Genomic DNA, 24,074 nt, shown 5'->3' with positions numbered 1-24,074 from the left:
ATGACTGTAAGTCTGACCGTCGTCGCCAATCCCATCATCCTCGTACTCACCATCCTCGTAATCACCATCCTCGTACTCACTCTCCTCCCACTCCTCACCCGTCAACTCTTGCTCAAAAGTCTCAGGATGACCATTCTCGGCATTCTACTGCCCCAAATGCCCCCCTTGAACATGACCCTGATCCTGACCGTCCATTAAAATATCGCCGTCACCTCCCCCCCTCGCTAATAACAACAGCCTCGCGCCTCCTCCTCCTAATCAATCTTTCCTCTTCCGCGCCACCAATGCCTATCCCAGGCGCCACCATACCCCCCCTGGGGAACCCGCTCCATGACCGTCCACCTCGACGCCGTCGTCTTCTTCATGGGCGCAAACGCTCCTTCCCTGCTCCAGGCACCCATGTCGCAGAGTAGGTTAAACGCCAGCTGAGCGCGGTGTACGACTAGCTCGTCTTCGCTATTGAGGTCGTTTATCAGGAGCCTTTTCGCCGTCTCGTTGGTGGTGAAGCGGTTGCATAGGATTTTTGTGGCCGAGAGGCGTATGTCGGTGTTGTGTGAGGTGGAGAGGGTGAGGAGAGAGGAGGTTTTTATCGAGTCTTCTTGGTGGGTTGGCGTGGGTGTGGGCGGTTGCGGTTGGGCGGGGAGGTTGGCGGGTTGGCGGATGGTTGTTAGGGTTATGATTTCACGGAGGCCGTGGGAGACGGTGCGGATGGATATGAATGTTATGACGCCTGGGGGGAGTGTTAGTATACAGTATAAGGATGAGGGTAGTGGGGTACGGTAGGTTACGTACCTAGGCCGAGCCAGAGCCAGTGGTCGGGTATCTTGGACGCCATAGTGAGGGCGGTTTAGTCATTTTTTACGGTGCTGTGTGAGGTTTGAGGGTAGTGTTCAAGTCATACTGCAGTTGCATCGCGAACGATGATGTCGGAAGTGGCAGTCGCGGTCCAAGTCGCGTGGGCAATGTGGGGGACGGCCGCGCTAGACAGGCAACACCCATGCACCCTAGGTAGCTTTGACTTTTCGAGAAATAATTTTTGGCAACCGCAACCCAGTGTCCTCAACGCCGCGCCACACATTGAAGCCTCTCGTGGCTTTTTCTCTCCTTCAATGCCGCCGTCTCAATTAAAGCGGCTGAAAGCCTCGTTGCGTGAACAAGGCATTACCGGCCCACAACAGTCGAAGAAACAGAAGAAGTCTCAATCCAAGAACGCCGACCACCACGCACGAAAAGCATCTGCGCTGCAATCAATCCGCGAGTCGTTTAATCCCTTCGAGTTCAAGCACCTTGCGCGCCCTCACAAGCATGAATACGTCTCTGCACAGGCTGAAAATGCGCCAAAGAAGATTCTCGGTCGGCCTGGCGTCACAAAGAGCCAGGGCGAGGAGGCAAGGCGCAAGTCGCTGTTGCCGGAGATGCATCGCAAGAACAAGGTTGGAGGAATCTTGGATAGGCGGATAGGCGAGGCGGATCCGACGATGAGTGTCGAGGACCGCATGATGGCCCGGTTTGAACAGGAGCAGTCGCGCAAGAGGAGTGGCAATGTGTTTGATCTCGAGGATGACGCTGATGAGGTGGAGCTTACGCACGGTGGGCAGTCTCTGCGATTCGACGATGAGATTGGAGAGGAGGATTACGACGCGGCGAGTGTGGCGGGGTCGAGCGACGACGAAGATGGCTTCATGAAGAAGAAGAGGAGGATAGATGAGGTGGATGGTGAGGCGCCTGCTACAGAGGAACAACCAGAGCGCAAGAAGAGCAAGCAGGAGGTCATGAAGGAGGTTATTGCAAAGTCGAAGCAGTACAAGTACGAGCGTCAGGCACAGAAAGAGGACGACGACGAGATGCGAGATGCACTCGACAAGGATCTCGGTGATGTGCTTGCTGCGCTGCGTGGACATATCAATAAGAAGCCCGAGCCGGACGCGCCGAAAGAGTCACAGCGGAACGATTTCGGGATGAATGCCGACCGTGCTGCGCTTCTTGCTGGGACTACACAGCAGGACAAGGATAGGGAATACGATTCGCGCGTGCGCCAGTTACTCCTGGACCAGCGAGCGAAGCCGACGGAGCGGACAAAGACGGAAGAAGAAAAGGCTAGGGAAGAGGCTGGTCGCTTGAAGGAACTTGAGCAGAAGCGCATGAAGAGGATGCGTGGAGAATCTGTCAGCGATGATGAAGAGCCGCAGAAGAAGGGTAAGGAAGCAGATAAGGAGGAAGATGACATGGACAGCCTTCCAGACGATGCTGCCGAGTTCGGCTTGAAAGCACCAGGACAACTCAGGCCGGAAGGTGTCGAGGATGAGGACGACTTCATCATGGACGACGACCTCGTTGCTACCGACTCGGAGGCGGAAATGTCGGATGATGAGTCTGAGGCTGGCTCTGCGATTGACGACACCATGGCCATGGATGAAGAGGATGCCGACTTTCTAAAGGACGTCATGCCCGAGCGCAAAGAGCAGCCCAAGGCTGTCAACGGTGTGCTGACGCTCGGTGCTGAGACAACGTCGAAGCTGGCATATACATATGAATGTCCTCGGTCTCACGAAGAGCTGTTGAAGGTGTTCAAGAATGTGGCACCCAACGACACCTCTACAGTCATTCAGAGAATACGCGCACTCTACCACGCTGGACTCCGCGCAGACAACAAGAACAAGCTTGCGGATTTCGTATGTGCCCTCATCGACCACGTCTCGTATCTTTCGAATCAGACACCAGCAGCTCCACTAGCAGTCATCGAGGCCATCATCCGACACATTCACTCCATGGCGCGTTCATACCCCGTTCAGATAGCTACAAAGTTCCGCGAGCATCTCAAGAACCTCCAAGTCTCCAACATCCCCACGCCAGGCGACCTAGCCCTGCTCTCAGCCATCGGATCCATCTTCCCCACGTCCGACCACTTCCACCAAGTCGTGACACCAGCCATCACACTCATGGCCCGCTGGATGGGACTCACCTCGCCCGCCTCGACCCAAGACGTCGCAACCGGCGCCTTCATCGGCGCCCTCTGTCTCCAATACCAACGCCTCTCCAAACGCTACGTCCCAGAGTTAATCCGCTACACAACCCTCTGCCTGCTCTCCCCCCACGCCACACCCACCCTACTCGCCGCACACGCCAAAAACGTCCTCACAGCCGCCTCAACCTACGAAACCTCACCCTCCTTCATCGAAATCTTCACCCCCTCCTCCCCCCCCTAAAATCATCCAAACAAACCCCCGTGCACCAAAACCTCTCCGCCCGCCTCGCCCTCGCCCGCTCCCGCCGTCGTCCCTTGTTGTTACACACGCACCGCGCCCTCCCCATCAAAACAAGCATCCCCAAGTTCGAAGAGAGCTTCGATCCCAACCGGCACTACGACCCGGACAAGGAGCGTGCGGAGGCGAAGCGGCTGCAGAAGGATTATAAGAGGGAGAGGAAAGGAGCGATGCGCGAGTTACGCAAGGATGCGCATTTTATTGCGAGGGAGAGTTTGCGCGAGAAGAAAGAGAAGGATCGCGCGTATGAGAACAAGTATCGCAGGTTGGTGGCGGAGATTCAGGGCGAGGAGGGGAGGGAGAGGAATGGGTACGAGAGGGAGAAGAAAGCTAGGAAGGCGGGGCGGTAGGGGTAGGTATAGATTGAGAAGGAGAAGGTTTAGAAAATTCGATTTATGTGTTTTCGTCTTTGGAATGTGTGGATGCTTGTCATAGCCATGTGTGAGGGCTTGGGATGGGGAGAGCTTGTGATGTTTTTCCTTTTCCTTTTACATCTTCTCTTCACCACTTTACGTGGTTTGCTGAGACCAACTAGAATGCCTGACTACCTACCCCACCTTCTACCCTTCTTCCTTTTCCCACCTTCCTCGTCACCTACAAACGGGAACTTGGAAAATAAAGCGAGGTCTGGTGTGTGCAATGTTTGAGCCGTGGATGTGCCTCGACCGATTGTGGTCTAGCGCGTTCCATGCAATTGCCCGCCTGATTTAACCTTTGATGGCATCGCGGGAACCGTGCATGATGTTGCGAGGAGGGTAAAAGATAGGGTGTGTATTTGCTTTTTCAGACTTATCCGAACCCTTTTTTGCTCGCGTTGAGAGCGGAGATCTGTCTTGTAGCAGGTTGTTAGTATCGTATGTTTAAGCGTGGTGTTGTTTGTTGGTCCTCCGCACTGTAGGCGTGCTTTTCTTTTTCTGTCCGCACTGCTGCGAAGGTGCTGCATGGAGGATTTGGTGGTTTAGAAGATGGCACGACTGTATGAGGAGCAGGGTATAGTGAGTTTGGTATGAACCTCGTGCTTGCAGCACTACGGCGTGTAGTCCACTCATGGGGTTTTTGGATCGTAGCATATACTATCCGTTTTCTGTGTACTTGTTGCCCTCTAACGTTTTGGTAGATATGTCAATGTTTAGTGCATGTATAGCTATCTGCATAGGTTCTGACACTCTTACTACTGTGTCTAATTTAGTTCGTACTTGATCTAAGAGTTATGCATGCAGACTATGCCTGTTTCTCAGAACTTCTTCGTTCATGCATTAACACAACACAGCTTATCTGATTATCGACCCCGCACCGGGATTATTTCTTCTTTGGTCTGTCTGCTGGTACGTACCGGATATCGGAAGAACCACATCGTCTTAATTCCTTGGGTTTGTTGAGCAGCGGGGAACACATGTGGAGTCGCGACTACCTATGTAGTTAGTCCTGAGGGTACTTCCCTCTCCAAAATCCTGTGCCAAGAAAACAAGTCGGTGTGTGAAGCCGGCCAATGCTTTTTAGACCATTCTCACAGATGGGTTTTGCAGTAATTGCCCTAGGCAAAAAGCATGGCATAGTTGAGAACCCAGTTTTATTTTCCCTGGAAGCGGAGCTTTGTATTGTTAGCCTGAGGCATTGACCATTACGGCGAATATGCGCGGCTTGAGTTGCTTTGTCCTGAACAGGCCTGATTGAATGTGGGGTTGGCCGGTGTGTTCGTGTTCTTTCTTGCAACGTGCAACGAGCAAAAGGCTAGGCTTATGTAAGAAAAGTGGAAGGTAAGCAAAAACCTGGAAACGTCCCCACGTATCGAGTTGCCGTAGCTGGCTTGCAGAACCTTAATTGAACCCACACAATCTCTGCTTCCTTACACATACCAAGCCGGAACAGCATCGGTTCTACTTGATCTGGTAGCCACAATCTCGGTTTTTTCTTCGTTCCTGGTGTTTGCTGTGGACAGCCCTTGATGGGGATGCAAGTGCCGTGCTCCACGCTCCCGCTGCCGGCTTGCGTCAAGGGTGACGTCAAAGTTGATTTCACGACTTCTGTACTACTCCCGTAGCGAACAAAGGACCTCGGGGGTTGGGATGTAGGAAAAGCGCTACCAACGCCGTTATCGGTCTAGAAGGTTCGCAGGCTGGAATTTGTTTTTGTTATTTGTGTTGTCACATCCCAACGAACCCTCGTTTGTACACACCAAAACAGCTCCTCGGAAACGCCAAACGTGGACGCAAGCTGAGGGTAAATACGATTTGAACGCCAATCGCGTAGCGCTTCAGTCATTCCTCAAGCGTTGGCTTGGCTTTTGGGTTGTGTGTGTGCTCAACAGGCCGAAGTCGACATCTCTGCTTCCGAGCACGCAATCCGCCTCTGTCTAATTTTATTGGACACTAGTGCGAACCGCGACCTTTTCTATCACAACCTTGACGTACCATCCCTGTCGCCTTATCCGCACCATCCTTGTGAGCTTGTTGCATTCTGGAGACAGGTGGATACCGGCACCGCGGCGAAAAATCGTCGCTAGACTGCAAACTCCACTTTGCAGAGGAGGAAGATCTGGGATCGGCAAAAGAATGGGAACAAGGCATTATGTCACTTTTGTAGGACCCTTCTCTTGGGGTGCCTGAATTACTGGCTATACTATCTGTACCCTCTAGTATTCTCTTTGGCCTTTTGTACTTGGTTCTGTTGCTTTTCCTCGTTGTTGCCCCGACTTCCAGCACTTTGTCGGTCGCATTTGGTTTCCCCTCGTGGTCACAGTCTGATCACGCAATTTGCCCACCAGATCACAGCAATACTGAGGCGTCTTGAGGGCTTTCGGACCTTTCTACTTCCAAGACATTTTTATACCCACGCCCAGCTCAACTCGACGGCTATCAGCTTACAGGCTGTGCTTCTAACTCCGGCCTATTAACGCCATCACCGTGATTCGCTCCGTGCGAGTCCACGTGTGATTCCTCGGAGCGTCCCATACCCTGCACGGTTACCTTCACCACGCACCAGCCGCCTGGACGTCTTCAGTGATAAGCTCCTCAAGCCCTGGCAATTCTTGTCGTGCGTTTCTGAAGCTTATACGGACTTGTTCCGACTTGGTACTGCATCTCAAGCACGTGGCATCCCCCGTGCTGACTCAGTACATTCTTTTTGATCTCCTCATATTGGACGACGCATTTCACATCGATGGCTTCAACAGCCACAAAAATGGGCCATAGCCTGGCCAAGGTCTTCGGTATCGACTTGCATTACCGGAACGAGACTGGCTCGGAACGGATAACGAGAGGAGAAAGTGTTTTTACTATTGACTCGGCCGATACGTATGTTGAGGGCGAGCCCACTGCAAAGGAATGGATTCAGGACACCTTGCCCACCAGTGAGGAGTTGAGACAGTATTGCTACAGTCTTTTTCCCTTTATCCACTGGATAGGGCATTACAATGTCCAATGGTTGGTTGGAGATCTCGTTGCGGGTATGTCAAACTCTCAAATCCTTCTTGTGCGATTACTAAACTCTTCCAGGTATCACAGTTGGCGCTGTTGTTGTCCCGCAAGGAATGGCCTATGCAAAGCTCGCTGAGCTCCCAGTCGAGTTCGGTTTGTACTCCTCATTCATGGGCGTGCTCATCTACTGGTTCTTCGCTACCTCCAAGGACATTACCATCGGTCCCGTCGCGGTTCTATCTACAGTAACTGGCAGCGTTGTGCTGGCAGCGGAACAGAAACTCAAAGGCCAGGACATCTCCAAAGACATGATCGCATCCGCTCTAGCCGTCATCGCTGGGTCCATTGTTCTGTTCCTAGGTCTCATCCGCATGGGCTGGATTGTGGACCTCATCTCGCTACCTGCTATTTCTGCATTCATGACTGGATCTGCGCTCAGTATCGCCGCTGGACAGTTTCCTGCGATGATGGGAATTACAGGCTTCTCGACTCGTGATCCCACATACAAGGTCGTTATCAACTCGCTCAAGCATCTTGACCGAACCGACCTCAACGCTTCCTTTGGTCTGACCTGCCTCTTCCTCTTGTACGCCATCCGGTCTACGTGTGGACTACTTGCGAAGCGTTTCCCAAGCCGGGCTAAGCTATTCTTCTTCCTCAACACACTGCGTACTGTATTTGTCATCCTGCTTTACATCCTGTTCAGCTACCTGGCCAACCGCGAGCACCGCGCCAATGGAACCAAGCCAATCGTAAAAACACTCGGAACTGTTCCACGAGGTAAGATACTCACGCAATCTTTTCGAGTCGCTTGCTTACAATATTAGGATTCCAACACGCCCGTGTACCGAAAATCACCATTCCTATCATCCAGTCATTTGCCACCCAGTTGCCCTCTACCGTAATCGTGCTTCTGATTGAGCACATCTCCATTGCCAAGTCGTTCGGCAGAGTAAACAACTATGTTATCAACCCATCGCAAGAGCTCGTCGCTATCGGTGTATCCAACTGCCTTGGCCCCTTTCTCGGAGCCTACCCCGCGACTGGCTCCTTCTCGCGTACTGCTATCAAGTCCAAGGCCGGTGTACGCACGCCCTTTGCGGGTGTCATTACCGCTGCAGTGGTACTTCTCGCAATCTACGCTCTTCCGGCCATGTTTTGGTACATTCCGAATGCGACCCTTTCGGCAGTTATTATCCACGCAGTGCTCGATTTGATCACACCGCCAAACACTGTGTACCAATTCTGGAGGATCTCGCCACTCGAAGTCTTCATCTTCTTTGCCGGTGTGCTTGTCACAGTCTTTTCTAGTATCGAAAACGGCATCTATGTTACCGTCTCTGTCTCCGCAGGCATGTTTGCCTTCCGCCTGTTCAAAGCCAAAGGTCGCTTCATGGGCAAAGCCAAGATCCACTCGGTCGTTGGCGACCATCTCCTCGATGTCACCGATGATGACAAGCGCACCCCCGGCGCCCGACAAAAGCCCTCTGAAGGCGAGCACTCTATCCGCGAAGTCTACCTACCCATCGACCACAAAGACGGCTCCAACCCCACCATTCAACTCGAGGACCCTTACCCAGGCATCTTCATCTACCGCTTCAGCGAAGGCTTCAACTACCCCAACGCAAACCACTACCTCGACCAACTCACCGAAACAATCTTTTCGAAAACCCGTCGCACAAATCAAGCAACCTACAACACGCTCGGCGATCGCCCCTGGAATGACCCCGGCCCACGCCGCGGTAAGAGCGCAAGCGACACTCCCGACGAGCGCCCAACGCTCAAAGCCATCATCCTGGACTTTTCCTCCATCAACAATGTGGACCTCACAAGTATCCAGAACCTCATCGACGTGCGGAACCAACTCGACAAATACGTCGCTCCCGACACGGTAGACTGGCACTTTTGCAACATCTCCAACCGCTGGACCAAGCGCGCCCTCGCCGCCGCCGGCTTCGGCTACTACACCCCCGAGCCCCTCGACTCGGGCATAACACACCGTTGGAAGCCCATCTTCAGCGTTGCCGAAATCGGGGGCTCAGACTCCGCTGCCGCTGAGGCGGAAGCGCGGGAGAACCTCATGGCGAAACGCACGCTGAGCCAGGTGCGCAGTCACGATATCGAGGCCGCGAGGGGCATCAAAGATGATGCGGGTAGTATGAGCACGGAAAACGACAGCATTAATAAACAGCTCGAGACTAGTCGTGCGTATGGGGCTACCGAGCGCGATAATAGGGTCGGACGGATTGCTGTGGTGCAAGGGCTTAATCGGCCGTTGTTCCATGTGGATGTTACGGCTGCGGTTAATAGTGCGTTGGCGAATGTGAGGAGGAAGAATCACTAGTTGTTGTTGTTGTTGTTTTTTGCTGCTGTCTTAGCGATTTTTTTTTCGGTTTTGTTTTACAAGGATGAAGGAGGGTTATGAGGACTTGGATGAACATGGGCTTGTGTTCTTGTTTATGGCATAAAATATGATGATTGTGTATGATGATTGTTTTTTTTATCTTCTTAGAAATCTTGCGCATGTTGTGTGGGTGTTTCTCATACATGGAAGTTATGATAGGATTTGTCGTTTCTGATGTATCTAGTGTACACGTTGCTTCATAATCCATCCACAACTCCTCTAGTCATTTATCAAAGTCCTCAACGACCTCGTTGCGTCATTAAGTATCTGGTGTTTTATTCCAAACCTCGGCGACTCAACTAAAATTTGCTACTTGGTTAAATGGTAAGTCTGGCCTCTTCTGTTTTCGTCTCGAGGTCTTGGGTCCGGAATTGTGGTAAGGAAAGTAATTCGTGAGAAGATATTTCCATGTTCTTAGCAATGATGGATGATTTTTATGGCTTTAGGTGTAGAGATGGATTTAGAGTAGAGCATATGGGCGTATGTTCGAAAGGGGTGGTTTGGGATAGTGGCGAGAAGGGGAATTGTGGTCACAGCGACCGTGATTTTGATTATGTGTTCCTTGCATCTCCACGTCTGTCGCCTGTACAGAGATTATGGTGCTAATTAGCTATTCAAGTGCCTTTTGTCGACGTGTTTGTTTGTAGAACCCTTTTAGCTGGCGGAAGCTTATTTTTTTTGGTCAACTTTAATTTTGTAGTTTGAAAAACTTCTTCGTACAATACCGGAAACATGGATTTTTTGGTACGATCGAACTCAGACCGGTGGCTTCAGTGGTAATGACGTCAACTTTGCTTCTTGGTAACATCGACATCATACATGATCTATTGGATCATCGTATGCGGCATAACGATGACTCCAGCTCTCAACGTACTCATTACCAGTCTATTTATTTCTTCAAGTTTATTCTTACAAACGCCGTTGGCTCACACATGGACATCAATCCGCATCTTTAATTCTTTTCTGCCGACATCATTTGTATTGGGTAGCTGCTTATTGTTGTGCTGATGTACTAATTTGGAACATCTGATTTGTGCTAAGCTCAATAACGAAGCATCAACGTGCTGTTCTATCTCTTACAGGAAATACAGTTTCTAGTTTGGTTCACGCTGCAGTAATAAATATCTTCGTCAATAAATTAATGTATTAACTATTCTGCTAGAACATACGGCTATCCTCCTTGTGTGCTAACCAATATACATCTTGTTCGGTACCATACCCTTGATTCTAATCCAGGCGCATGTTGAATTGGGTTCCCACCTCCCCGGGATAGCTTTTCAGCTCATTCTTCCTTCCTGACAACGACTCTCTTCTTCCCAATCTGCTTCCATCTCTTTATCGTGGCCCTGCCTGCTCAATGCAATCCAAAATGCATTGACCATACGTCACCGACATATCGCCTGCGCATGCAACTAACGCAGTCCCAACAGCCGGAGTAAGTGCACCTCCCGACGCCGCCTCCGCCGCCAACGCTACAGCTGAACATCCCGCCACTTTAAACACCCACCTGCCCGAGCAGAGGGCCGCACAGACATTGCATCGTCCCTTTGACAGGTTGTTGCAAGTCAATAGTCTGCGGCGATGTTCATTGTTGACATCCCGCATTACACGTGCGTTTGCAACGAGAGCAGCGGCTTCAGCTCGAGCGGCTGGGCTTTGGGCACCTGTCAATCGCTTGGAAAGTGCTGGCTTGGATGGCGTGTTGGGAACCTCAACAAACGCAGCTTTCATGTCTACCATGAACTGTGCTTTGACGTCTGCGGGCCATTCGGCGGGGTTGGAAGGAGACAGTGACAATCCAGCAGGATGTGTCCAGGGCGTGGGGTCAAAGTTGCTGATATCCTTCATTTCTTTAAGGCTCGTGATATCGTCGGGTGTGACGCCGAGAGCAACGGCTACGGGGTCTAGTTCGGAGGTACCGGCGGGGGCGGCTGCCACCATGGAAGTGGTGGCGAGGAGGAGTATGATGGAGCGGATGGCTTTGAAAGACATTTTTGGGCTGAATGAATGATGTTCTGAAGAACAAGAGAAGAGTGGGAAGGTGCGGGATTTGATAGCTCAAGAAGATGTGGCTGAGCTGTGTAGGGGATACAACGATCGTGGCCGACTCTTATAATTTTTACAGTTGAGATACCTCCTCACTTTCTCTGTCTTGCTCGGCAATGATTGCCGAGACACTGCATCACTTCATCTCCAAGCTTTTTCCTGCATCCTGAATACGAAGTGCACGAGATGTTCTTGGTGCCAACGTAGATCTATGGCTACTTAGATACTAGGCATATTTAAGATTTCGGGCAGTAACGTAAAGTTTCGGGATTATAATGGTGAAATCTACGGTGCTAATATGCATGGGCTGTCTACGTCTGACTTCACAAAGTGTGCCAAGCATCTTTCAATAGTGTATAGCACATTTTTCTCACAGAGATGTGATTGATGGAACAACTGATAGTAATCTCGTCAAGTGTGTCGTTATCTGCGTGCCCAGATGTTTTTGATGTCCGAGCGTCTCTCAGTTGCGTTATTCTGAATCTGAACTGAATTATGTAGTATAGTACGAGTTGTTAATTTAGTACAGTGCAGGACTCACTGTACTCAAAGACAAATGATCCTGTATACATCTCAAATTGCAGTCCGATACCCAACTTCGATAATTACAAACCCACTGTCAATCACCTTTATTCAAATTTACAGCAACTATAGCAGGTAGGTATCGCGGAGAGAGCAAATCAGAACCCCACAACCCTAGTCCGCGTCCGAAAACAAGCAACGTCACGTGACATGACCCAACCCATGCAGATCCTGATCCAGAAAGAAGATAGACGTAAGCCAAGCCAGACTAACTCGTGTAAGATTTCAGGAAATTGCCTACTTTCTTCACTTGCAGGGAACTGTACACCATTCACAAAGTCATTACTCTGCTGGATTGAAGAGCCCCAGACTAACACGACATCATGACTTCCGGCTTACTTGCTACCCTCCCGATCACATGACTAGTAGGATACCGATACACCGCACTAGATTCGCAAAATACTATGTCTAGTGCTTATACTTAGAGGACCGTGCGGAGAAAAGGGTTGTGCCGGTAAGCACCGATGCTACCTAGGTAAGCTTGAGCACCTACATACGCAATTCGAGACGGTAAAGACGGCAATACGGCAAAGGCGGCTCGCCACACATACCCATGATGCATGTGCTATACTAGTCACAGTAAGGTTTGACACCAAGTTGAATTCTTTAAACCCGCCTACTAATTTTTATAGCACGTTCTATGGGATAGTTGCCCCAATTTCTCAAAAACAGCAGGTCACCATAAGGGTCCTCTAATTGTAGCTTGAACCCCTTTCTGTTGTTCTCATCGCCAATTCTTGCCATCTAGCCATATGTTGTTTAGGATACCAGCCCAACGGACCCTGCACGGTCTCGAATACGTGCACGCGCGCTACCAAGACCATTATCTATAAGCCCTAGCTCATCTTGTACCTGGAGAACCCACGAAAAGTTTCAACGCTGACGATCATAGCATTAGAAATTGTCGCTGGACTTTGTGTAGATTTTGTGACTAGCCTTTGTGCCTGGAGAGGGTGATTGCTACTCATCCGACTGGCGGATAAATCTTGGCGGCTTTGTGAAGAGTTACGTGAGGAAATTGAGCCGAATACTTCTCCAGACAGTTGCAAGATATATTTTCAGGACAATGGGGGCCCAAAGGTAGTATTTAAGAGGCAGTGTGTCTGCCGTTCAATTCCTTCCTCACCACTCACAAGCACAGCTTCACAACACAAACACCCTTCAAACCATCCTCCGACTGCCATCCCAGCCACTACGGCTCTGCCCACTCACCTTCCTCGCAAGCACCAGAGAATCGCCAGTAAGATTGCTATGCGCTCTCTCCTCTATCCAGGTAGCTAACAGATACATCAGTGAGACTTTCTACCATCGCCACCATGGCCATGGCCCTGGTCGCCCCAGGCTCATGTGCCCCAGCAGCAGAGAACGCACTGCAAGCCAGACAAACCATCCCGAACGCCATCCTGCAGTGCGCCCGAGACCTTACGCTCCACCGTTCCCTGGAGGAGGGACAAAAGCTTTACCAAAGTCTCTGCACTTCCCGATTCGGCTGCGAATTTTCAGTCGATCCAACCCTCGAAGGCGAAATCTACTGGGGATCTTGTGGAAACTGCCCCTTTCCCTTCCCGGCCGCCGCGGGCAGAATTACCGGATGTGTGATTTTCAGGGAGCCCCCGGGTATTTGAGAGATGGCACCGAGGTTATCAGAGAAGCGCGGTGGATTAGATGACAGAACGGAATATGGGCATTTGTAGCAGGGTAATGGCACTTAATGTCATCTCTCGTTAGTTTCGTACTGAGAGGCAAAATCAATTCAAGTGGTTAGAAAACTATACCTCTGCCTCTTTTCTTACTGTGAACCTGCTGATCACTACAATGTACGCAGGAATCTGCTCCCTCCTCTACGGTACCATGGTACCCATCTTTGGCGTCCCAAACTAAAGAACCATTGTTTACCTGATTTTGACCAGAGCTCTACCGAGCTTTTTCAAGCTTACCTTACCTTACCTCATCACTACAACCAAAATCTTGTCAAGCGTCAAGGTTGGGGAGAATCTTGTAGTATTGGGACTATGGGAGTGAGAGACTATATACGAATGCCAAGGCGCTAGCCGCAGGGACCAGGTAATCACGTGGGTTCACCTCACCACTGACACACCCCCCGCATGAGGCTGAAGTGCTTGGATTCTCAAGGACGTATACTCATGCAATACAAAGTGGTGAAGGAGAAGGCAAAGGAGAAGGTAACCGGTGTCGTAGCCAAGCGGGCACACGTGTGTAGGCGCTATTGTTTCTGGCGGAAATCCTAGGGGAGACGGAAGGCTAGCGCTCTTCAATGCCTCTCTACGAGAAGGCGGCGCAGCGATTGTTTGTCGGGTAGGGGACGTATAAGCTGCTAAGTGCTGAAAGTTGTAGCGGCTTGTAGAGAATAGGCTGAGCCGCAGAGCCAGTGCGACTTGCTTAACCTAGTGTAAGGGCGTGCGAGGCTCTATCGGGATCGCAGCAGAGAGGAGATAAGCAGTGGTCGGGCCTGTCGGTTAACCGGTAGTGTCGCTCGTAGGGAATAGGCTGAGCCGCAAAGCTAGTGCGACTTGCTTAACCTAATTTAAGGCCGCGCGAGGTTCTGTCGGGATCGCAGCGGAGGTAGGAGATGAGCAGTGGAATGTGCCTGACGAGGCGGAGGTGATCGTGAGACAGCTGGGGGCCTCTTCGTATTGGGCCTGCTTGGCTTTTGGTGACTGTGAAGGACGTGCCTAGTAGGGGCTCTGGTTCTAGCTTTGGTTCTGGCTCGGTGGCTCTGGCTCGGTGGCTCTGGCTCGGTGGCTCTGGCTCGGTGGCTCTGGTTCTTGCTCGGTAGCTCTGGCTTTGGTTCTGTCGCTACAGGGCGCGTGAGTTCGTAATGGGATCACGTCGGTAAGCTGTGTTGACGAAGGTCCACGCGAGGTTCTGTCGGGATCGCAGCGGAGAGTAGTAGGCTGAGCCGCAGAGCCAGTGCGACTTGCTTAACCTAGTGTAAGGGCGGAGGTCGTAAGCAGTCTTTACTTGGTACTTGTGCTCAGAGGACATTCGCTGTGTGAGGTGGTGTCGGGATCACTGCAGTCGATAGAAGGCGAGTCGCGCGTCGTGATTTAATCGGGCGATCTGGCTGACGGAGTAACGTAGGGCCGTGCGCGAGGTGCTGTCGCAGTGGTGACGTGTTAACGATAGGGACTGTCGCGCCCTGTGCGGAAGTTCTCGAAGGTAAGGTTTAAATTTAAGATAGATGAGGAGATTAGCGTGCGCTAGTCGCTGCAATTATCCTCATAACAAGGCTTTAACAACAGCGACTACGGGAGCGGGTGAGGGCTCATAACCTGTCAAGCGTCAAGGTTGGGGAGAATCTTGTAGTATTGGGACTATGGGAGTGAGAGACTATATACGAATGCCAAGGCGCTAGCCGCAGGGACCAGGTAATCACGTGGGTTCACCTCACCACTGACAAATCTCATCGCCCCCTACATCAACACAGTCCCATAGATAATAAAATACAGAAGAATAGCCTACATGCTCATTCGATATCATTGCGGATGGGAACACACGCACCCCTAGTCGTACTTTCCAATATCTACAACTCAACATTGCGAACACAAACCCCATAACCCGCCCGCACAAAACACCATAGTATCTCAACTTTACCATATATCATATGTATCGTATAAAGTCAAACCATACCATCATCCCCAAACCAACAGTACTTCAAAGACTCGAACAAGTGCGGGTAAGCGCTCGTCTGGCGACTACAGCGCCCTTCTTCCACTAGTATGTCAAGTATCTCATCACACCCGGGTGTTTAGGTTAACCAGATAAATCCATATTTACGACCATCATCTGATGTGTGCTCAAAAAAATACACGTCGCTATCAACCCGGCCCTGGAGTACGTACCTGTATATTTATCTACCGCCACGTCTACCACCTTCACTGCTATCTGTCTGTGGCTATATGCATCTAGTCGTCAGCAACATATTCCTCAAGGCAGTTAAAAACATCGCGTACATCATGCAAGTAAGTGTGTGTGTGTGTGTGTGTGTGTGTGTGTGTGTGTGAAGTTTGTGAGTTGATTTGATTTGGTAGACCGGGTGATTTCACTCCCCTAACCTCATTGTGATTGCGTTCCATGCATGCTGTACATCCCTCCATCCACCCCATCCATCTTCCCGCTCCTACACCATGTGGCGTGTGACGTGTATCCGTGTATACAAAGAAAGGAATCCCAAAAACCCAGGCCGGGAAAATATCCAAAAGCCGCAATAAAACCAACCAACTCCAAAAACTCTGCCTGGCCTGGCGGTATTGTCGAAAGAATAAGAATAAGAAAAATGTGGATACGGAATACAGTCCTTGCTTTCACTCTTGTCTGGTGAGAGACAGGAGGATGCGGATCTGTAAGATGCTTTGTCGAGTGCGCTCGTGTGTCGTGCGTGCGCTTAGTTTTGTTGGTGGTGAAAATATGGTGTTCGCTTGATGTGCAAAGAAAGAGGATTGTTGTGATGGTGTGAGTGGCGTAATGTCGTCGTGTCGTTGATTTCCACCGATAATATTCAAAGTCCATGTCAGGGTCCATGCAGATATCCATCTCTGGGGCGCGACCAGACAACTCCTAATTAAATGCTTCGGCTGGTAGAGAGTCGCGGCTTTGTGTGAAGAGAGCGCCGGCTTGTTCGAGGTTCCACTGACCGGCTTCGAGACACTGAATGGCGTAGTCACGTGTCAGGTTGGTTTCGCGCTGCACATAGGCAATCATCTCCTCTTTGGCCTGCTGCTCTGGGTCGGCAAATTCAGGGGCTGGTAGTGGTGGTGTGGGAGTGACGGATGGTGGGGGTATTTGCTGTGCGTTTGTAGTGTGCTTGTCGGTTGCCGATGCGCTAGGTCGGACTTGGGTGCCGTTGAGAATTTTCAGCTTGGGGAACCATGAGGTGATCTCATCTTCCCAGTCCATACTGGGGAAGGGGTCGGCGATGAGGTGCTCGACGTTTCTGAAGCGGCCCTTCCATGGCTTGAGTGCGTCCAGCGTTGCGAAAGCGTTATTGCTGAGGTCGAGGTTTTGGATGTGGCGGAAGTGGTTACAGAGTTGGTAGACTGCGTGTGTGTTTTCGAGGTTGTTGCCTGCAAGAGTGACGCTGTGGATGGCTTGCTCTTTGGCTTCTTGCGTCTCGAGGATGGCGTCGCAGATGATCATCAGGGCCGGGAAGAACTTCTTCTGGGCACCTTCTGTCGCGAACATTCCTGCTTCCAGGATTTCTTGGTCGCTGGCGATGGTGGAGAGGTTGAGGAGCTTGTTTGGCGCATCATAGCGGCGGGTGAGGAAGCCTTCCATGAGCGGGTAAGAGGGATTTGACTTGAGCTTCTCTTTGTCCATGGGCTCATCTTTGGAGCGGTCATCGCTCTGGAAGTGGTTTCGGCCGCCTCGGGGCCCTCGCCCACGGCCTCTGCCGCGGTACCCGCGAGACTGCTCACTGTCGACCATCATTTGGTCACCGTCGTTGCTTGTTTGCTGGAAGTTACCGCGACCGCGTCCGCGGCCACGTCCCCTTGCGCGTGGTTGATGTTGGGTGTTCATTTTGGAGGAGTTGAACTTTGGGTTGTGTGTGTTTGTGTGTGTTCGAGCGTTGGTTTTGGTGTGTTTTGGAGTAGAGTTGGTATTTGTGTTGTGAGAGAGGAGTACAAGTGACTTGAAGCAAGAATAGAGAAACGTGCCAGACTATATTGAAGAGGAGTCCGTGCGCCAAATGCCAAGACGCGCGACTTCCGCATAGGTAGCAATTCTTATTGGTCAGTCGACGTACATGATTACACGTCGGTATTGTCCCTTGACTTCACTTATTTCGTATTGTTTAGTAAGGTATTGACGTACATTCTGTATATGTGGGTACGCACCCTACAAATTTTCTACACAATACCAAGCTTTGTGTAATACACATGTAAACTTTACTGCCATTTCATACACATCTCAGCTCGCTTACACTATGATCGTTGCGGATCATCGTATGCGACATAACGATGAGTCCAACTCTCAACGTACTCATTACAATTGCATTAAAAAATTTAAATCTCTCAAGACACGTCATCAGCTCGCTCTCAGCACGGTGGATACATCCGGGCCCAGTCAAGACAATCACATGACACACATTTCAATCAAGCCAGGAGACCCTCAGCACTCAAAATCATGTACACATAATCCGGTATTCAATATTCCATCTATAAACATACATGCCGAACCCGCCTTCATCACCACTCTGCGCCGACACAGATCCGGTCGCGTGACCTTTATGCGACGCCCAAACTCCTGACTACAAAATGCACCAACACCACAAGAACCGAACCATATCCACATTCCCGTTTGTTTTTTTCCTTTGGGATGATTTGGTCTGCATGACCGCTACTTACTTACACTTACTGCGCGTGGCTCTTCTTGATGCGATTTACGCCCTCGTACAACGCGCGGTCAATGGCCGCGGCAACGGTAAGCGTACCGCCGATGACGGCGCAGAGACCCACCAGGAATCCCGAAAAGGACTTTTCGCGCACTTCGCGGTTGACCACCTTCATGGGTGAGATGTCCTGACGTAATTGTTAGTATTAAGTGGTGAGATCAGAGGAGCCGACTTACATATGAGAAGAATACACCTGGGATACCGCCCCTAGCATGGATCCTCTCTTTGTGCCCATCCTTCTCGTCGGTACCACCCTGCAGACTGCGCTTGTGACTCGTAACAGAGTACTGATGTGTCTCGATACTACCCTTGTATGATTCGTCGATAGTGGTACCCAAGATGTCGCTGTACTTGGAAGGATGGGGAAACTCCTGTTCCCAGCCAAGTGGCAGGTATGCAGTGGATACGACCTTGATGAAGTACATGTAGTTGTATGCCTTCTCATCGGTATGCTGCACGGTGTTGTCAAGAGGGTTGACGTGATGGTTCGACCATCCGTTATGACCAGAATCCAAATGCTTCTTCTGCATGTCCCGGACCACAACGTCGCTAAGTTGAGGGCCAAAGCGGAGTTGGTGGATACGGTGGGTAAATGTATGCGCGTAATCGTCCTTGAAGTAGTTCTCCAGGTCGTGCACGTGAAGGTTGCCGTTGGAGAAGGACTTTCCGGGCGCGAAGTGGAAGTTGCCCACAACCTTGTTGACCTTGATACTACCTTCCAGGCGACATCCTTCCTGACGTTGTTGGTCGAGGTGTTCAGCATAGTGTTCGCGTTCGCATTGTTCTACGCCTTCACCGCGGCCGAAAGACCATGATATCGAGGCGTAGGCGTCGCGGACTTCGTCGCAGGTGTTGCAGCAGTTGGGCTTTTTTGCGTTGGTGGGGGGAGGTGCGCCATAACATTGGCCACAGTAGTCGGGGGCCAAATGTGAGGCCTCATCGGCGTGCCTGTAGTTATTATCAGCGCATGTCTCCAAACCAAATAATGTAGATGTACTTACAGATCCAAAGCCTTGGTTTCAATCACCTTGCTGCCGTCGGCCTCGGGACTCAATCGCACCTTGTTGATACCATGCGTGACACCCATTTGCAACTCCCCAGACACATCCATGACGTCGAGCGTGAGCAGTTCACACGGGATTCGCGGAAACGACACGTTCATGGCAATCTCCATGCGCTCTCCTCTGCCCTTGTCCACCATGAGTTCCGGTCTCACAGTCACTCTCCTGTAGTCTGCCCACTCGCCCCATGACAACCAGAAGATTACCAGCAAGCTGGCGATTGTGACGATCCCACCAGACGTTGTACGTACGCGCGCATCCTCGACCGTCTTGGTAAAGGCGTCGAGCTTGTTGAATCGCGATTTGACCGGCATCTTGGGCTACCGCTGCAGGGTAGTTGAAATTGTTGAGGGGTGAGTTGAAGGAATCAACTTTCGAGTGGTGAGATTCTCAGGGAAAAGTGATTCCAGGCTAAAACCGCGGGGTGGAGGGTGTTACCGAGTGTGATCTCGGTATTTGGCTCGTGTCTTGAATGTGGGACCGAATCACCGGGTTTACGAGTGCAATTGACAATGTAATTGAGCGTGTATAGGGGAAAGGAATGAACAATCAGCACCGTTTGTGCCAAAGCCGCAATATCATTGTACAGAGAAAAGAACAGGTAAGAAAGTAAGCGGCGCGTTGACGTTGCGACTTGTTCGGCTGAAACTAAAGGACAGCTATGCGACTGATTGCTTAGCTCCGGCCCGTGTTGACGCTAGTATGAATTCGGCAGGCACCTGCATCTAAACGGGCGCGGCGCGGCTCCACCACCGAACGTCGAGCGCCACAAGTTCGTGTACTGTGGCTGGGGGGTACAAGGATGAGGATAAAATGATTGAATCAGTTGTACAGGTAGGTTCGATAATATCATTGAGGTTGCGAAGACAACTAGGATGCTCTATAGGTTTGATACGAGTCACCGCCGTACAAAATCTCCGTCCTTCCGGTATAATCAATGAACAGCCTACGATGCAAGCACGTTCCTAAGCATGCTGTTGAACCCCTCGCTAAGCTTGTTCAGCTCGACAATATCCGGCTTCTTTGGTTCGCCTGCCTTTCTCCGCAGCTTCTCAGCGGCACGAGCTCTACTCTTGCGCTCTGCTTCAATGGGGTCAGCAATGTCTGCGTCGTCCATGTCTTCCGAGTTCTCCGAGTCGCTGCCATCAGCGTCTAGTTCCAGATCCTGAAGATCCATCTACAAAACTGTTAGCATGTGAACGAAATTATAGACGGATAGGCACAAACCGGATTGAGACCAAAGTCACTCGACTTGAACCCAGCGATACCACCCATGAGTGCATCGGGCTCATCACCACTAGCCATCTTCTGCCTCGTCTTATCTTGATGCCACTTCTTTCTTGCCATTTGCCACTTGATCAGGCTATTGATCTCTTGAACAGCCTTTTCTTTGTCGATTATGCCCGCATCCATGCCACCCTGGAACAACGCATTCATGTCTAGCTTACCGCCGCTACCGGGTCCATGACGGAGGAAATCCAGAATACCCTCAAGCCAGCCCATCAGCTGGCCGAAAAGGCCGTTGTCGTGCTTGTGTACTTCGTGAACAAACTTGTAGAAGTTGCCCTCATGGCGTGCGCACAAATCAATAAAGGCTTGTACGGTTTGGTTGGGATCTGCTGAGACTTCCTGTCGTTGGCAAGCTTCGATCGTTTTGATGGTGTCGTCGGCGAAGAGGGCAAAGTCGGTGATACTGTTGTATACGTTTGCGGACTTGTAAACGCGCACAAGAGGCTCGTAGAAGATTGTGAACAGGTCCCTGAAGAGTTGGAGAGTTGTTGGCTGCTGGCGTTAGTAAAAATTCTATGGGCAATCCTAATAAACTCACCTCTTCGATGATTTGGAGCATCATGAGCTTATCTCTTTGTCGGAGACAGAGCTTCAGGTATTGCTTCAAATGTGCGAAGAGCTCAGCGCCTGACCGCATTTCCTTTTCGACCTGGTTGGCCGCGTTAGTTGCTAGGCTGGTAGTGCTGCGGTTGCTCGTTGTCCGGCTGAGGCGTCTTGATCTCACATTTTCGACGGCGTTGTTCCACGCTACATAGGCATTAAACACCTTCTCGACTTGTTGCGGTGTCAGTTCCGGTTCAAAGAACTCTGATCGCAATATGGTCACCACCACATCTACGTTGTCACGGGCAGCTTCCTCGCGTATCACGTCCTTGACAGCCTCATCCGCCTGTACATATGCTTTGATCTTGTTGCAGAGCACCTCGTCCTTAATCCTAGTAGATCCGAGCGTCTCAATCGTCTTCCCCACAGAGGTAACACCGTCGTTGATGGCCATGCCGAATATGCGTTGAAGTAGCGACCGGGCACCGAACGGTTGTGCGAGGAAAAGATCGAGAACTCCACTCATGACTGCTGCAGGGTTCGCTATCCTGATGACGTTCTTGAGGACGCTGTATGGCACGAGCGAGTGTATACGCTTCGCCTGCGCGAAAAGCTCTGGTGAGTTGTCTTCGGCTAAGAATAAATGGTAGATGGTTGCAGCGACTTCTATCCGCAGCCACTCGGCAAACTTTTGATACTCTGGCTTGAGTTCGCTGATGCTGTTTTTGACTCTGACTTCTTCGAACAGGTGGGATAGCCCGTTGCTCTCTACTATTTCTCTTCTAAACTTCTCCATGTGAATGTCGAGCTCCGCAGCTCGCTTCCGCGCAACTTCGTAGAACTGCTTTTGCTCTTCGATTCGCTTCCTGTCCATTTCTTCTCGTCGCTGGATGTCTTCCATTTCTTCCTCGTTCACCTCTATAGGATCGTGGGTCAGGAATTCTGCCATGGCGTTGGACCGGGCAATGCGGTCATTATGCAGAAACGACCGCAGGAAAGCGCGAAGAGAAACACGCTGCTCTTCTCGGTACAGCTTCCGAGGTGGTTTATATGATGAATAGTCGGCTGAAGGCCTCGGAGAACGGTCTCCAAGTGATGTTTGCGATTTGTTCTTCTTGTGTCCACCGCCGAAGATGTAGCTACGAAGTCCACCGCCACCGTTACTTTCGGCAGAGTCAGGAGGAGGGGGTCCTTGTGTGGAATTTGAAGAGATGGAGCTAGCGTCGTCGTCATCAGCACCTGGTTGCAGAAGGCTATCTTTTGCGTTTTTTCGCGGTAGCGGAGCGAGGACTTTGCCTGGAAGCTCAAGGCGTATTCGCTTGTGTAGCTGCACAAAGTCTGCATATCGGCGGCCAATGTAAATGTCCTGGCCTCCGGCTTGTTTGACTCGTATGATGTACTCCTATAGTCACAATATCAGAATGTGCCGTCTGGGCTGAAGGTACTTACTTACGGCATGTGTGTGATAACGGAGGTGTCTCTTGACCGATGTCGTTCTTACGCCTGCCACGTTGATGTCCCAGCCATTGATGAAGTGTCCGCTCGGTGCATTCATGGTGAGACCCTTTTCGTCTGCTTGTCGGTCTACAATTTCCATTTCGGCAAAGCGTATCCTCTCTTCGTAGCCGGATGCAGTCGGGATTCCAGAGACCATCATGAGCTCTACCAGCTTCTCAGCCTTCAGGGCCAGCTTCCGTCTCTTGGTCTCCTCCAGCCGGTCTTCAGAAGATGAAATGTCTTTGCTTGCAAAGGATTCGAGGAACTACAGCAGCAACTTTGTCAGCTCCTCCCTTCCCACCCACTATGACCTCATCAACATACAACTTGGAGTTTGTCCTGCCAGAACTCCTTCTCTTTGGCCTTGTCCAGGAATGGAAAGTTCCGGACATGGTTGACGAATATGTAGCGGAGGAGGGGCAGCTCCGAGTCTTCTGGCGCAACTTCGCCGGCATCTGAGCGAAAGGGCGCGCCAAAGCGCCTCAAAGCAGTAGGGGAGGAGAGCTCGGCGATTTCGAATTTGGTTTGCTGGGAGATGAGTTCGCGCTTGAGATCTGCGCAGTTGTCAGTTCTTCCAGAATCTGCGCGTCGTCGTCATAGTCGGACTCACAGTGTTCTTGCTTTCCCGTCAAGATGGAGCCCTCGGGCGGCACCGAGACGGTGGAGAACTTGGAGTAGCTGGTGTCGTTGCGCATGGGCACGGCCGGCCGCAACGATTGCTGGCTGAACTCCTGAACTGGGGCTTGGGGGTTCATGGTGGTGGGCTCGGTAGTGCCGTTCAGCTGGATGGCAGGCGGGGAATCCAGATTGGCGGACATGACGTGAATTAATACAAAAGGCAAATGTGAGCTAAGGCGCCGCGCCCGGAAAGAAGGAAGATAGGGCGTGGAAGTTTATTAGGAGTGCGTTGAGGTCCTTGCGCCGCCAGTCATGGACGCGCGTGTTGTATGACGCCCAAATGGCAAGCCGCAGTGAAATAACTGTGGCTGCGGCTGAGGCTGGTGCAGTGTGGAGATGCGGGTACGGCAATGACAAGAGACAGATAAACAGATCTCTCCTCAATGCGGGTCGCTGCAGTGTCGTGTCCGCGCCCGACCTGCTGTCGGCACGTAAACTATCGTGGCTGAGTGACGCAACTCTCAGCCCTAGCCCACTTAGACCTGCGGGGATTGACAAAGGAAGCCACGGCATCTTCGTGCCTTGGCTGCGCCCACCATGGACCTCGTGAATGTCCTTGGCCAGTATACACAGCTTTCCGTGCTTTGTGCTGAACACGGTTACGACGCCTTCATGTTTGGTTTCGCCAGATCTACAGCCAGTCTGCCCCTCCTCGGAGCCGGACATCGGACCGCAACCATGTCCAAATCTGTCGCAACAGTGCTTCCCCCCGGCCAAGTAAAAGTCCAACAGGTTCTGGCCTTAGCCAAGCCATCCGATATCCGAGTCTTCCCTTTTGCTCCTACTAACCGCATCTTGATTCTAATTGTGTCACTTCACTAAATCTCATCACGGCTGACAGGCTTTCGTTAGGCTCGATTTGATATGGAGTATCTACTCAGT

General features: G+C 51.2%; 10 protein-coding genes across 10 annotated transcripts; 5 read left to right on the top strand and 5 right to left on the bottom strand.

Moving 5' to 3' along the window:
- Positions 1–254: 254 nt before the first annotated feature.
- Positions 255–835, bottom strand: PtrM4_141790 (uncharacterized protein; the record flags this gene model as incomplete). Its single annotated transcript, XM_001937817.2, has 2 exons — positions 255–730; positions 793–835. The coding sequence occupies 2 exons, from the start codon at positions 833–835 to the stop codon at positions 255–257; spliced, it is 519 nt and encodes a 172-aa protein (XP_001937852.2).
- A 274-nt stretch (positions 836–1,109) lies between these two features.
- On the top strand, positions 1,110–3,206 carry PtrM4_141780 (Nop14 multi-domain protein; the record flags this gene model as incomplete). Its single annotated transcript, XM_001937818.2, has 1 exon — positions 1,110–3,206. One exon carries the CDS (start codon positions 1,110–1,112, stop codon positions 3,204–3,206), a length of 2,097 nt encoding a protein of 698 aa, XP_001937853.2.
- Positions 3,207–3,433: 227 nt separating this feature from the next.
- PtrM4_141770 (uncharacterized protein) lies at positions 3,434–3,613 on the top strand (the record flags this gene model as incomplete). The annotated part of the gene is made up of 1 exon (XM_066109529.1): positions 3,434–3,613. One exon carries the CDS (start codon positions 3,434–3,436, stop codon positions 3,611–3,613), a length of 180 nt encoding a protein of 59 aa, XP_065960451.1.
- A 2,830-nt stretch (positions 3,614–6,443) lies between these two features.
- PtrM4_141760 (uncharacterized protein) lies at positions 6,444–7,506 on the top strand (the record flags this gene model as incomplete). The annotated part of the gene is made up of 2 exons (XM_066109528.1): positions 6,444–6,708; positions 6,758–7,506. The coding sequence occupies 2 exons, from the start codon at positions 6,444–6,446 to the stop codon at positions 7,504–7,506; spliced, it is 1,014 nt and encodes a 337-aa protein (XP_065960450.1).
- A 2,912-nt stretch (positions 7,507–10,418) lies between these two features.
- Positions 10,419–11,075, bottom strand: PtrM4_141750 (uncharacterized protein; the record flags this gene model as incomplete). Its single annotated transcript, XM_066109527.1, has 1 exon — positions 10,419–11,075. The coding sequence occupies one exon, from the start codon at positions 11,073–11,075 to the stop codon at positions 10,419–10,421; it is 657 nt and encodes a 218-aa protein (XP_065960449.1).
- Positions 11,076–13,027: 1,952 nt separating this feature from the next.
- On the top strand, positions 13,028–13,336 carry PtrM4_141740 (uncharacterized protein; the record flags this gene model as incomplete). Its single annotated transcript, XM_001937822.2, has 1 exon — positions 13,028–13,336. The coding sequence occupies one exon, from the start codon at positions 13,028–13,030 to the stop codon at positions 13,334–13,336; it is 309 nt and encodes a 102-aa protein (XP_001937857.1).
- A 2,953-nt stretch (positions 13,337–16,289) lies between these two features.
- PtrM4_141730 (TAP-C multi-domain protein) lies at positions 16,290–17,156 on the bottom strand (the record flags this gene model as incomplete). The annotated part of the gene is made up of 1 exon (XM_001937823.2): positions 16,290–17,156. The coding sequence occupies one exon, from the start codon at positions 17,154–17,156 to the stop codon at positions 16,290–16,292; it is 867 nt and encodes a 288-aa protein (XP_001937858.2).
- Positions 17,157–18,082: 926 nt separating this feature from the next.
- PtrM4_141720 (endoplasmic reticulum-Golgi intermediate compartment protein 3) lies at positions 18,083–19,498 on the bottom strand (the record flags this gene model as incomplete). Its single annotated transcript, XM_001937824.2, has 3 exons — positions 18,083–18,250; positions 18,300–19,071; positions 19,125–19,498. 3 exons carry the CDS (start codon positions 19,496–19,498, stop codon positions 18,083–18,085), a joined length of 1,314 nt encoding a protein of 437 aa, XP_001937859.1.
- A 632-nt stretch (positions 19,499–20,130) lies between these two features.
- PtrM4_141710 (PX domain containing protein) lies at positions 20,131–23,332 on the bottom strand (the record flags this gene model as incomplete). The annotated part of the gene is made up of 6 exons (XM_066109526.1): positions 20,131–20,361; positions 20,412–20,966; positions 21,013–22,419; positions 22,471–22,779; positions 22,839–23,068; positions 23,125–23,332. 6 exons carry the CDS (start codon positions 23,330–23,332, stop codon positions 20,131–20,133), a joined length of 2,940 nt encoding a protein of 979 aa, XP_065960448.1.
- Positions 23,333–23,729: 397 nt separating this feature from the next.
- On the top strand, positions 23,730–24,014 carry PtrM4_141700 (uncharacterized protein; the record flags this gene model as incomplete). Its single annotated transcript, XM_066109525.1, has 1 exon — positions 23,730–24,014. One exon carries the CDS (start codon positions 23,730–23,732, stop codon positions 24,012–24,014), a length of 285 nt encoding a protein of 94 aa, XP_065960447.1.
- Between the last annotated feature and the right edge of the window lie 60 nt (positions 24,015–24,074).

This window comes from Pyrenophora tritici-repentis, chromosome 8 (genome assembly GCF_003171515.1).
Source record: "Pyrenophora tritici-repentis strain M4 chromosome 8, whole genome shotgun sequence".
Classification (NCBI taxonomy): domain Eukaryota; kingdom Fungi; phylum Ascomycota; class Dothideomycetes; order Pleosporales; family Pleosporaceae; genus Pyrenophora; species Pyrenophora tritici-repentis.
This window is presented reverse-complemented; position numbering and strand designations above follow the sequence as displayed.